We start from the raw sequence: 14575 nt of genomic DNA on the forward strand, positions 1-14575 counted from the left end.
TCGCTTTTCCATTAATTTTTTAACTAGTTATTAGGCATACAACACATAAAATGCAGTAAAGAGCATCCCTTTTTGTGGTAATAAATTAAGTATAACAGAACAACTGTGAATTAATGTCCGAATTGTCGAGACGAATGCCCATTGTTCTCGCAAAGTGCTCGCCTTTAAATCCTCGCTTTGACCACAAATCTTTTGGGTTTATGAATGGAGCTGCATTTGAACAAAGAAACTAGAATTATATCTCCCCTAGTGTGTGTGTGTGTATATATATATATATGTGTGTGTGTGTATATCACAGGGTGATTGGTACCCTACTCAGTGGGACAAATTTTTTTTAACGATTTAATAAAGTAAACTAGTATTTACTTTTTATATAATTTCGTCAAATAAAATATTATTACTATCTTAATCATGCAGTTTATGAATTATATCTGGAGCTCTTGAACTATGTTAAGTGTGCAGTGGTGAGTAATTTAATTACTTATTAAGCTGATACTTTTCAGTTTGTGGATTAATCTGGTAGATATCAAGGTTTATTTATATCTGATGACGGAATGCGATTCCAAATACGTCGTATATTAATCGCAATATAAACAGCTTATGTCGAGTTGAGGTTTTCTTATTCTGCAAGCCATACGATGTCAGTGTTCCTATTGTTGTATAAACAATTACTACTGTGATTACAATGGTCTGTTTATACACCAATAAGGATTACTACCATCAAATGCCTTATAATAAAGAAAAAACTCAAACGAGACAATTGTTTTCTGCTTTTGTCGTAGGAGTAATGTTTGGTAGACAAGTGACATAGTCTCCTCTATACATTGCCGTGGGGGAGCGAGCTGGCGTAGTGGTTAAAGCGCGGGACTTCAGTCCCTGAGGTCCCGGGTTCGATCCCCGTGGCGTTTGTAAGTGGCAACATCGCACCGGTTGGCTAATCGCAATGCTTATAACAGTAATAACAAACGTGTTAACATAAACATTGCAAAGAAGCTCCATTGAATTAGTGCAACAGCTGTTTCGGCAGGCCGGGGCTACACCGTTGGAACTTTTGTTTCACCGTGTCCTTGTATATGAGAAGCTCATGCCTATCGCTTACGACATTAGCACTATAAAAAGCCTCTTGGAGACAAGCCAGCGCTCAAAATACTAGTCCTACTTCGCCTAATTTTTAGATGATACCTATTTGCAATAGGTTACTTACAATTTTGCTAACTTTAAATGATTCTCAGAAGTGTATTTTTATCGTTATATCGTATAAAATAACCAACAATGCATCCAAAACTGAGTCCGTAAGTTCTTCCTTTACTTTGGAATATCAATTGGTTCAACAAAAAATGTTTCAAGAAATGTGAGGTCCATAAATCCAGACAATTGACAGTGAAGTTAATTGGACTTTCACCCAGCCAAACTGACGATCAATGATTTCAATGTTGAAAATAGCCTTATTTCATGCTGGGTAAGATGGTTATTCCCATTTGATACCGGAAAACTGGATTACCTTTAGTTTGTTAGATATCATATATGTACTAAATATAATATTATAATTATTTTTGACTTTCGGTAGAAAAGAGGTAGAAATATATCATATCTGAAAAAAATATTTATGATTAACTAATTTTTGGCAATATAAAATTAAGCTTTTATCAGCAAATTCAGGCCAATTAGAACAATTTACCGCGGTTACTGTAAAAACGCTCAGTAACCAAAAAATCTATTTTCAAAATTATCAGTATACCTCGATTCTAAAGATTTCAATTGAAGAAACCTGAAGATAAATCCGTTTGTTGATTGACTCCAGAATATAACTAACAGATCATTGGATGATTCCTTTTCTACTGTAAACTAAACATCCCTTAAGTAAAGAGTGGAGTGATATATGGTTAAACTGATTCAAATAAACTAACGACAATAACACATAACAAGTGGATTGTTGTTTTGTTGTATGTAACTGTAAACAGCAAGAAACAAATAGTGTAAGCACTACCCACAGTTATTGATACTGTTGATGGTAGCAATATCGTGTGGATATTATTCTGTGCCTATAAAGTAGCTCAATATCCTGGATATTGAAGCCTCAAGGTCAAGTGTCATTCTCAACCTTTAGATAGGCTTCGTCGTTTCCCTCATATGTAAAGTGTAAGATGACTAACATAGTTTACAGTACTTTTTTCGTTTTGTTTGTTAGGTACGAAAAAATTATGATTCTACTGTAGTTGTAAGGCGGTTTGTGGCAGGCACTTATAACTGAGGATTTTGGCAGCAAGACTTGACTCTAAATGCATGAAAAGAAGTATAAAAATAAACAATAACAATAACATTAAAAAGAAGTAGGAATGAAACTCCCATAACCAACGGCATTGCAATATCGTTACTAAATATGAGTTTGTTTATTATTATTTAAATTTGATTTCTCCAGACATAAACTTACCATATTACAATTAATTAGTGTTGAGTTTGTTACACGAATATGAAAAAAATTGACTAGATCTGTTATTGTTATTTAAATTTGATTTCTCCAGACATAAACTTACCATATTACAATTAATTAGTGTTGAGTTTGTTACACGAATATGAAAAAAATTGACTAGATCTGTTATTGTTATTTAAATTTGATTTCTCCAGACATAAACTTACCATGTTACAATTAATTAGTGTTAAAATTTTGTGGTGCATCACAGTTTTTTTTAAATTATTTTTTTAATTCAATTAAATACTCCAATACCATCCTGTCTATTTTAGAAAATCTCTGGATAATTATAACCTGAAATAAGCTCCAATTATACGCATAAGCCATGCTTCATAATATATTTTTATTTATAATAGTGCTGGTGTCGTTTGGATTTTGAATGTTTTTTTTATTATTTTTTAAAGGGATAAGAAATCCATATATGTATATGTATTTAAATAAAAAGCTTGTATTTCAATTCAAGGAATCAGCGATTCGAAACTAATGAAACAAAGCTTCCGGACTTTTAATTAAATACACGAGGAAACCATTGTTTTTCTGAAATCAATTCTTGAATGAATAGGGACAACATATTCAATAGATTAAAATTCCAAAAACGTTTATAAGCTTTTACTCAAATTTATTAAAAGATAGAATTTATGTTCAAATTTCTTATCAAAATCTAAATACAGTATAATTCTTATCAACCGGACGTGGAATATCCAATGACTTGTGACATTTGCACTCACATTTTTTATATTTAAAATTTGCTGTGGACTTTTACTCTTTTTTTGAAAATATAAATAAAAGAAGTCTTTCCTCCCAAAATATAGTTATTTAAGTTATTAAAAGATATTTGGATGCCACTTATTTTCCTTTTTACAGACCTTTGACCCAGAATGTAATTTATTGATCAAGGTTTAATGAAACGTACACATGCCTCAGGAATATTATACACTTATTTGATATCTACCTTAAGACAGTATTCAAGTCAGTCTGGCATGGCCAACCCACCGAATCGGAACTTATAAGCCTACATATAGTAAAACAAGCGTTTTTCGTGCTTATTTTTTAACTACCTTCTAACGACCTACTAAGCTAATTTGTCCCCATTCGTGTCCCACCCTGTACGTAGCGATGGCCGAGGGGGTGTAAGGGGACGTAGTTATGGCAGGCAGCATTGGTTGCTAGGCAACCCAAACATCGTACCTGGAGCAAGCTATCAGCTCAGTAAGTCAGAATTGCACATAACTCAAATCTTTAAATTTTAAACGTCCCTAAATCCAGGAATAATTTTCGACAACGTCAACAGATCTTTTAGTTTAGATCATTGAAATATTGAAATATGTTTTTTGTAATTGAAAAGGTAAGCTTTGTTAATATTTTTGACAACAGTCATACAATTTAAGGAAATGTAGAAACTATTATTTTTTTATCACTCATACTTAAAAAATGCAGTGTTTTATTATTAATATGGAAAAGTAATATGGAAAAGTATGTTTTAACAGATATCAACGTAACAGCATGATACAGTACGAACACTTACTCTTGGTCAATTAAATTTTCTATAAAACTCCTTAAATAATTACATTTTTTTAATTTCAAATTCCTATATACCGGTTGGTCAGTGCAACCGAATCCAGATATTCTCGTTTCAACTTAAAAGATTTTAAATAAAAGGTTAAATGTATAAATTGTAACTGTAGATGTATGGAATGATGTTACATCTAATTTCTTTGAGCCCTATAATTATCAGCAGTTCGATGATAGTTAAATCTCCTTTATATTATTATGCTTTGCAGTTTGAAAATTTTACCGATGGAAACACCCACAAAATTTAATCAAACCTTACGAAAAATCTGCATAGAATTAGATTTTGGGGAAAAACCATGGAGTAATACGTTTGCAAAACACAACTGACCAGCGGAGAAGGCCTGGTGCATCATATATGACCTGTGATTGGGTTTGGGGAGGGAACACTGCACCCACACAATTGGGTCAACAGTATCTTGAAATGTTTCGGTGAGGAATCAGGTTTGTCCTTGATAGAAATGTTATAGCACACTGATTCTATTTGATGCTCTAGTACAGTAGCACCTTAATGGTATGATATGAGGTCAGTAACTAAGAAATAATACCAGAATATACTTTTGGTATTTTGACAACTTAACTCTAGTTAAATTATGGCGTAGTGTATAGTAAATGCACAATACATTGGTTGGTTAGTGGTGCATATCCTTAGTTGTTGGTTGTTCCTGTTTCAATATATGCCTACTAGGGTCATCATAGTATCATTGAGAATAGAATATATTAATGGCCGAAAATGTAGAATATTGCAAAAAAACGTCTAGATAGTAGAGTTGTGGTTATAGTGCTCGCCTACAAATCTCAAGGTTTCGAGTCCGATTTCAAGCAAGGTAGATTCTGTGCCATGATTTTTTGTCATTTGCTACCGTGCTACCGATTACTGGTGCTATCTAATAAAAGCCGATGTTAGATAGTATGAAATGCTGGGGTGAAAATAAACCAATGCCAAACTTGTAAAAACATTAAAACAAAGGAGAATACATAAACTGTTGTAGTTTGCTTGTATATGGAAATATTTTGATCAAATTTTACAATTTTTTTTAGCCTATACTAAGCTATCAACTTTTCAATAAAACACACCCAATAATCTTACCTGTAGCGTCAAACCTAAGTACTCACCAAAATTGATGTTATTAATAGGAAATAAATCTGATAATTTTCAGGAAATATTTTAGTGAAAAACCAGTCAGGTAAATGGAAATTCACTTAGTCCGTAGGTTTGCTGCGGCAGGAGTATTATTATTGTTGACATCAATGTATGCACCCTGTACACCTATGTACCGTAATTCACAATCCTGTGACAGTCATAAGTAATATAACTAAAATAACTGTCCAATAGTCAATGATAATACAAAATCAAATGCTACTGTTTAGTTAGTGTATAGTAAAAGTACCGAGATAATGTACCAAGATAATTAAATCTGAAATTCCAAGAACAATTTGCCGCTAAAAGCAGCAGTCATGCCGTGTTATCTAACAAGTTATCGTTATAACGCTTCTCAGCTGTGCATACCTAATTGTCACCCAAGGCAAAGCTGTGGTTTAGCCAACTCCATTCCATAGCGACGTTCCTATCCAATTGAATCCGTCCAGTTTATAATTCAACGGTTATGAATGGAACTTCCGTTTCATTTCACCCGTTCACACTCGTTTAGTGTTTTGTGAATTCGACAAAGCGTCATTTGATCAAATCACTACATTCATGACGCGGTAAGGTTGGTAATGATATTTCATTTTATGAGAATACTTTCCCGGATGTATGTAGGTAAGTGGATGCATCTATAAACTAATTGTGTGTTGCAACAATATCTGTGTTCCAACAAACGTACATACTTAGCGTATTTACGATTATGTGTTTTATTTTCTACAAACAGGTTCGTAACAACATAAATACATTTAGACGTAACGTTGAATGTATCCTTAAGTTTATTTTAACTAATAACAGATTGACTGACATATCATTTACTGAAAAAAAATTGAATTTAATTGAAATGTGTAAAATAATATATTATATTTTAAGGTTATTGGGGAAACGTAACTGCTTAGCACTCTTAATCACTTGGTAAAATCAGGGGAAAAAGTAACGCGTTTTACTCCCTGTATATCCAATACGAGATAGTAAACCCCAAATGTTTGAGTAAAAAAGTAAATAAAAAATGTTTTTACAGTAAAGTCCTATTCGTATAGATGGATCAGGCTGGTTCGCGAAGTCAACAAATTGATGTTGGTTTAAACGTTTGATCTGCATTTTATCAGAATCCGAGAGTTTCCTAGAGATTTATCTTGACTACACACATTTTGTGTTTTATGTTTGTTCCGTTATTGCAATGTATCAATACTTACATAAATTGGAAATTATTTTGATATAGTAAACTTATAGTGTTGATAATCCATAAAGTAATTTTCCAAAGTCGTGTTATTTTTTATTTATTTATTTATTTATTACAATGAAGATTACTTGACATGGGGGAAAATAGTTCTGATCAAATACTGATTATTTTACCTGGCTCTCTCCTACCAAAACTTAATCCCCAAAGTAATCAGCTGTTTTACAAACTACACCGAGCCATGGCTCGGTCCCCAGGTATACTAAGTTAACCTTTCATAATTAATGCCCGTTACAATCGGTCTAATTTATTTATGTTTTAAAACTATAGGGGTAAAAAAACATGTAAATCGAATATTATTTAGTTGGAAGGCTCTTAACGAAAGAGCTGACGAAAGTTAGGGCGAAGTTAAAGACCCGCGTCTGTAGCGCTAAGAGGGTTACAAACATCTTTAATTTGGACACGATCCAGCCAAGTAGAGCAAGTGATATTTCTCTCTAGATACCTAACAGTTCTAAATGGTTTCTGATATATGATTCTTTCTTGTTATGTTTGCTACCACCCTACCATTCACTGTCTCAATCTATTAAAATAACCTGTTATATTTTACGAAGGAGTTTTCGTGGTGAAATCTGCCAAATAGGTTGTTGTTGTGCATTTATACAAAGTGGGTATTACAGCTCTCATTGTAAATCAGAAGAGTAAAATACAACGGTATTGTTAATACCTTTGACATTTAAAGTGCAAGTAGACAGTCTTTACGTGTTTTCAATATTTGCTTTCTTTAAGTATTCTGATATTTTGGTAAATAAAAAGTATATTTTCAAAGCTTGGAAACGCTTCCACGTTACAACAAACTATGATTCCTGTTTGCAAAATAAATCCTTATTTACAGTTGGTACACAATATATGGTGTATATAATTAACAACATGGGATTTTATTAACAGGGTTTAGCAGGTATTTTATCAATATACACCAGTATTCATAAGGATGTAAAACTGTAGTAGTGCCGGATTGCTATTATGTGGATTTATTTTTATTTTGCCATAAACATTTTACCTACCAACAAAAATAAATTGGTTGAACAATTTGAAAGTGACCTATATCCTAGAAAATGGCATATCATATAATTAAACACGAAACACGTAATTTTTAAATGTTACAAAGAAATATACTAAATATATTTCAATACTTTAAATATACCTGTACATTCAGGTTAACTTCTACTCAAAAGACTAGGCCCTATCACAATTAAAATCCGTAAATCCCTCAATAAGTGTTGAAATATTAATACTCCAGGAATTTCTTAGAACTCTGAAATTGTCATTTTTATTCATGAACAAAACAAAATGAACCTATATCACACTCTATTAACTTTAGTCAACAAACGATATTAAACAGCAAAAATCACTCGCCTAGTCAAGTAAAGAATCAAATTAAAAAGAATAAACAAAGCTGTGTGGGCCACGACCCAGATACCAGTTATTTTCACGTGACATAGAACACTGGGTTGTGTGGGTGGTGGGGCGGGAGGGGGTTGGTTGCTAGGATACGTCAACATCAGTACCTGGACCAGCTGCTGCGCTGGTGATAGAATGGCCATAGTATGGACTATATGGATTTTCGGAGTGTAAAAAATAAATAATTCTTGATCAGTATTGTACGTATTATTAAATTTACGGAAAGTAAGTAATAGAAGCGTCTTATAACACCTAAAACATATATTAACGCTTATACTGTTACTCACAAGACGGTAAATATAACAAGATACACCCGCTGCAGCAAACCTGCCGACTAAGCGAATTTCCATTTGCCTAGATTGATTTTCATACAATCTATTGAATTAACATTTATGTTTAACGAGTGCCTAGGTTGGCTAATACATGGAAACTAAAAAGTGTGTTTTTAAATAAAATATAAATAGCTTAATATGAAATAAATAATCCGCCAAGTTTGAACAAAATATATGCATAAACAAGCCAACTATAAGTATTTATAAGGATTATTACTATATTATTACTATTCTGTAAGGACCAAGATAATTAAATCTCAAATTCCAAGAATAATTTGCCGCTAGAAGCAGCAGTCATGCTGTGTTATCTAACAAGTTATCGTTATAACGCTTCTCAGCTGTGCATACCTAATTGTCATCCAAGGCAAAGCTGTGGTTTTAGCCAACTCCATTCCATAGCGACGTTCCTATCCAATTGAATCCGTCCAGTTTATAATTCAACGGTTATGAATGGAACTTCCGTTTCATTTCACCCGTTCACACTCGTTTAGTGTTTTGTGAATCGACAAAGCGTCTTTTATCAAATCACTACATTCATGACGCGGTAAGGTTTGGTAATGATATTTCATTTTATAAGAATACTATCCCGGATGTGTAAAGGTAAGTGGATGCATCTATAAATGTGTGTTGAAACAATATCTGTGTTCCAACAAACATACATACTTAGCGTATTTACGATTGTTTATTTTATTTTCTAAAACAGTTTCACAACAACATAACTACATTTAGACGTAACGTTGAATGTATCCTTAAGTTTATTTTAACTAAGAACAGATTGACTGACAAATCATTTACTGAAAAATTTTGAATTTAATTGAAATGTGTAAAATAATATATTATCATTGAAGGTTATTGAGGAAACGTAACTGCTTAGCACTCTTAATCACTTAGTAAAATCAGGGGGAAAAGTAACGCGTTTTACTCCCTTTATATCCAATACGAGATAGTAAACCCCAAATGTTTGGGTAAAAAAGTAAATAAAACATGTTTTTACAGTAAAGTCTTCTTCGTATAGTCGGATCAGGCTGGTTCGCGAAGTCAACAAATTGATGTTGGTTTAAACGTTTGATCTGAATTTTATCAGAATCTGAGAGTTCCCTAGAGACTTATCTTGACTACACACATTTTGTGTTTTATGTTTGTTCCGTTACTTGCAATGTATCAATACTTACATAAATTGGAAATTATTTTGATATATTAAACCTATAGTGTTGATAATCCATATGTTTGGAGTAATTTTCCAAAGTCGTGCTATTTTTTATTTATTTATTACAATGAAGATTACTTGATATGGGGGAAAAATAGTTCCGATCAAATACTGATTATTTTATTTGGCTCTCTCCTACCAAAACGTAATCCCCAAAGTAATCAGCTGTTTTATAAACTACACCGAGCCATGGCTCGGTCCCCAGGAATACTAAGTTAACCTTTCATAATTAATGACTGTCACAATCGGTCTCATTTATTTATGTTTTAAAACTAATAGGGGTAAAAAACATGTAAATCACATATTATTTAGTTGGAAGGCTCTTAAAGAAAGAGCTGACGAAAGTTAGGGCGAAGTTAAAGACCCGCGTCTGTAGCGCTAAGAGGGTTACAAACATCTTTAATTTGGACACGATCCAGCCAAGTAGAGTAAGTGATATTTCTCTCTGGATACCTAACAGTTCTAAATGGTTTCTGGGTAAACGATTCTTTCTTGTTATGTTTGCTACCACCCTATCATTCATTATCTCAATCTATTAAAAGAACCTGTTATATTTTACGAAGTAGTTTTTGTGGTGAAATATGACCCAAATAGGTTGTTGTTGTGGGTGTATTCAAAGTGGGTATGTCACCATCATTGAGTAAAAGAGTGTGTTGATGTAAATCAGTAGAGTAAAACACAAAGACAATGTTAATACCTTTTTTGATATTTAACGTGCAAGTAGACAGTCTTTACGTGTTTTCACGTTCTTTCAGTTTACCGATATTTAGGTAAATAGAAAGTATATTTTCAAAGTTTGGAAACGCTTCCACGTTACAACAAACTATGATGCTTGCAAAATGAATCCTTATTTGCTGTTGGTGCACAATACATGGTGTATATAATTAACAACATGGAATTTATTAACATTTCAGTATTTTTTGAAAATGAGAAACACTATACCTGTTCCTCAAAGTTGTGCAAAATCTTGCTTAGGAACAAGTTAATCACTCTTCTTGCATGACTCTGAGTAAAGTTTTCGCTTATGCGATCATTTGAAAAACAAAATAAAATACTTTAGCAGGTATTTTATCAATATACACCTCTATTCTTACTGATATAAAACTGTAACAGTGCCGGATTACTTTTTATGTGGATTTATTTTTATTTTGGAATGAAAGTTTTACATACCAAACAAAAATAAATTGGTTGAACAATTTGAAACATATCTATATCCTAGAAAATGGTATACTATATAATGAAACACGAAAAACGTGTTTTTTAATGTTACCAAGAAATATACTAAATTTATTTCAATACTTTAAACATACCTGTACATTGAGGTTAACTTTTAAGCTCAAAAGACTAGGCCTATCACAATTACAATCCGTAAATCCCTCAATAAGTGTTGGAATATTAATATTCCTGGAATTTCTTAGAACTCTGAAATTGACATTTTTATTCACGAACAAAACAAAATGAACCTATATCACACTCTATTAACTTTCGTCAACAACTGATATTAACAGCAAAAATCACTCGCCTAGTCAAGTAAAGAATCAAATTAAAAAGAATCAACAAAGCTGTGTGGGCCATGACCCAGATACCAGTTATTTTCACGTGACATAGAACATTTGGTGGGGGGGGGGGGGGGGTGGGGTGGGGGGTCGTTGGTTGCTAGGATACGTCAACATCAGTACCTGGACCAGCTGCTGCGCTGGTGATAGAATGGCCATAGTATGGACTATTTGGATATTCGGAGTGTAAAACATAATTAACTTCTTGATCAGCATTGTACGTGTTATTAAATTTACGGAAAGTAAGTAAAGGAAAGTCTTATAACACTTAAACCATATATTCACGCTTATACTGTTACTCACAAGACGTTAAATATACAAAATACCCCCGCTGCAGCAAACCTGCCGACTAAGCGAATTTCCATTTGCCTGGATTGATTTTCAATTAATCTATTAGATTACCATTTATGTTTAACGAGTACCTAGGTTAGCTAATACAGGGAAACTAAAAAGTGTGTTTTTTAATAAAATATCAATAGCTTAGTATACAAAAAAAAATCCGCCAAGTTTGATCAAAATATATTCATAAACAAGCCAACTTTAAGTGTTTAAAACTATTATTACTATATTATTACTATTCTGTAAGTACCAAGATAATTAAATCTCAACCTCCAAGAACAATTTGCCGCTAGAAGCAGCAGTCATGCCGTGTTATCTAACAAGTTATCGTTATAACGCTTCTCAGCTGTGCATACCTAATTGTCATCCAAGGCAAAGCTGTGGTTTTAGCCAACTCCATTCCATAGCGACGTTCCTAACCAATTGAATCCGTCCAGTTTATAATTCAACGGTTATGAATGGAACTTCCGTTTCATTTTACCCGTTCACACTCGTTTAGTTATTTGTGAACTCGACAAAGCGTCATTTTATCAAATCACTACATTCATGACGCGGTAAGGTTTGGTAATGGTATTACATTTTATGAGAAATACTTTCCCGGATGTGCGTAGGTAAGTGGATGCATCTATAAACTAACTGTGTTTTGAAACAATATCTGTTCCATCAAACATACATACTTAGCGTATTTACGATTATTTATTTTATTTTCTACAAACAGGTTCACAACAACATAACTACATTTAGACGTAACGTTGAATGTATCCCTAAGTTTATATTTACGAAGAACAGATTGTCTGACAAATCATTTACTGAAAAAATTTGAAATTAATTGAAATGTGTAAAATAATATATTATCATTGAAGGTTATTGAGGAAACGTAACTGCTTAGCACTCTTAATCACTTAGTAAAATCAGGGGGAAAAGTAACGCGTTTTACTCCCTTTATATCCAATACGAGATAGTAAACCCCAAATGTTTGGGTAAAAAAGTAAATAAAACATGTTTTTACAGTAAAGTCTTCTTCGTATAGTCGGATCAGGCTGGTTCGCGAAGTCAACAAATTGATGTTGGTTTAAACGTTTGATCTGAATTTTATCAGAATCTGAGAGTTCCCTAGAGACTTATCTTGACTACACACATTTTGTGTTTTATGTTTGTTCCGTTACTTGCAATGTATCAATACTTACATAAATTGGAAATTATTTTGATATATTAAACCTATAGTGTTGATAATCCATATGTTTGGAGTAATTTTCCAAAGTCGTGCTATTTTTTATTTATTTATTACAATGAAGATTACTTGATATGGGGGGAAAATAGTTCCGATCAAATACTGATTATTTTATTTGGCTCTCTCCTACCAAAACGTAATCCCCAAAGTAATCAGCTGTTTTATAAACTACACCGAGCCATGGCTCGGTCCCCAGGAATACTAAGTTAACCTTTCATAATTAATGACTGTCACAATCGGTCTCATTTATTTATGTTTTAAAACTAATAGGGGTAAAAAACATGTAAATCACATATTATTTAGTTGGAAGGCTCTTAACGAAAGAGCTGACGAAAGTTATGGCGAAGTTAAAGCTTCTGTAGCGCTAAGAGGGTTACAAACATCTTTAATTTGGACACGATCCAGCCAAGTAGAGCAAGTGATATTTCTCTCTGGATAACTCAGTTCTAAATGGTTTCTGGGTAAACGATTCTTTCTTGTTATGTTTGCTACCACCCTATCATTCATTATCTCAATCTATTAAAATAACTGGTAATATTTACGAAGGAGTTTACGTGGTGAAATCTGCCAAATAGGTTGTTGTTGTGCATTTATACAAAGTGGGTATTACAGCTCTCATTGTAAATCAGAAGAGTAAAATGCAACGATATTGTTAATACCTGGCATTTAACGCGCAAGTAGACAGTCTTTACGCGTTTTAAATAGTTGTTATCTTTCAGTTTACCGATATTTAGGTAAATAGAAAGTATATTTTCAAAGCTTGGAAACGCTTCCTCGTTACAACAAACTATAATGTTTGCAAAATGAATCCTTATTTGCAGTTGGTGCAGAATATTATGGTGTATATAATTGAAAAATACAGAAATATATTAAGTCTAATAACACTTGCAATAATATATTTACACTTATACTGTTGACTTACAAGACGGTAAATACATGTAAAAGTTGGTAAGTGGTGATCGATTTCGATTGGACACTCCAATCATCATCAGACCCAATAGGCGAATATAATTAACAACATGGGATTTATTAACATTTTAATATTTTTTGAAAATGAGGAATACTATATCTGTTCCTCAAGTTGTGAAAAATCTTTGCTTAGGAACAAATTAAACACTCTTCGCGTATGACTCTGAGTAAAGTTTTTCCTTATGCGATAATTTGAAAAACAAAATAAAATACTTTTAGCAGGTATTTTATCAATATACACCAGTATTCTTACTGATATAAAACTGTAACAGTGCCAGATTGCTTTTTATGTGGGTTTACAAAAATAAATTGGTTGAAAATTTTGAAAAAGACCTATATCCTAGAAAATGGTATATCATATAATGAAACACGAAAAACGCGTTTTTTAATGTTACAAAGAAATATACTAAATATATTTCAATACTTTAAATATACCTGTACATTCAGGTTAACTTTTAAGCTCAAAAGACTAGGCCCTATCACAATTAAAATCCATAAATCCCTCAATAAGTGTTGGAATATTAATACTCCATGAATTTCTTAGAACTCTGAAATTGTAATTTTTATTCATGAACAAAACAAAATGAACCTATATCACACTCTATTAACTTTCGTCAACAACCGATATTAAACAGCAAAAATCACTCGCCTAGTCAAGTAAAGAATCAAATTAAAAAGAATCAACAAAGCTGTGTGGGCCATGACCCAGATACCAGTTATTATCACGTGACATAGAACAGTGGGTTGTGGGATGGTGGGGTGGGGGTGGGAGGGGGTTGGTTGCTAGGATACGTCAACATCAGTACCTGGACCAGCTGCTGCGCTGGTGATAGAATGGCCATAGTATGGACTATTTGGATTTTCGGAGTGTAAAACATAATTTTAATTCTTGATCAGGATTGTACGTGTTATTAAAATTACGGAAAGTAAGTTAAGGAAGGTCTTTTAACACTTAAAACATATATTTACGCTTATACTGTTACTCACAAGACGTTAAATATACAAAATACCCCCGCCGCAGAAAACCTGCAGACTAAGCGAATTTCAACTTGTCTCATTACATTTATACTGAAATATTTCCATAAATAAGACATAATTATTCCATATTTAAATAAAA

At 32.7% G+C, this 14575-nt stretch overlaps 1 protein-coding gene across 1 annotated transcript in view; it reads right to left on the reverse strand.

Moving 5' to 3' along the window:
- Nucleotides 1-14300, reverse strand: part of LOC128997452 (neuronal acetylcholine receptor subunit alpha-7-like) — a 75596-nt gene extending 61296 nt beyond the window's left edge. The window contains exon 1 of the mRNA XM_054423090.1: nucleotides 14185-14300. Coding sequence (XP_054279065.1) covers nucleotides 14185-14300 — 116 coding nt within the window. The remainder of the gene's footprint in view (nucleotides 1-14184) is intronic.
- Nucleotides 14301-14575: the final 275 nt, after the last annotated feature.

The sequence above is a fragment of the Macrosteles quadrilineatus genome, unplaced genomic scaffold, assembly GCF_028750875.1.
Source record: "Macrosteles quadrilineatus isolate MER2022 unplaced genomic scaffold, UCM_ALF_1.0 Scaffold_6__1_contigs__length_79288215, whole genome shotgun sequence".
NCBI classification, from domain to species: domain Eukaryota; kingdom Metazoa; phylum Arthropoda; class Insecta; order Hemiptera; family Cicadellidae; genus Macrosteles; species Macrosteles quadrilineatus.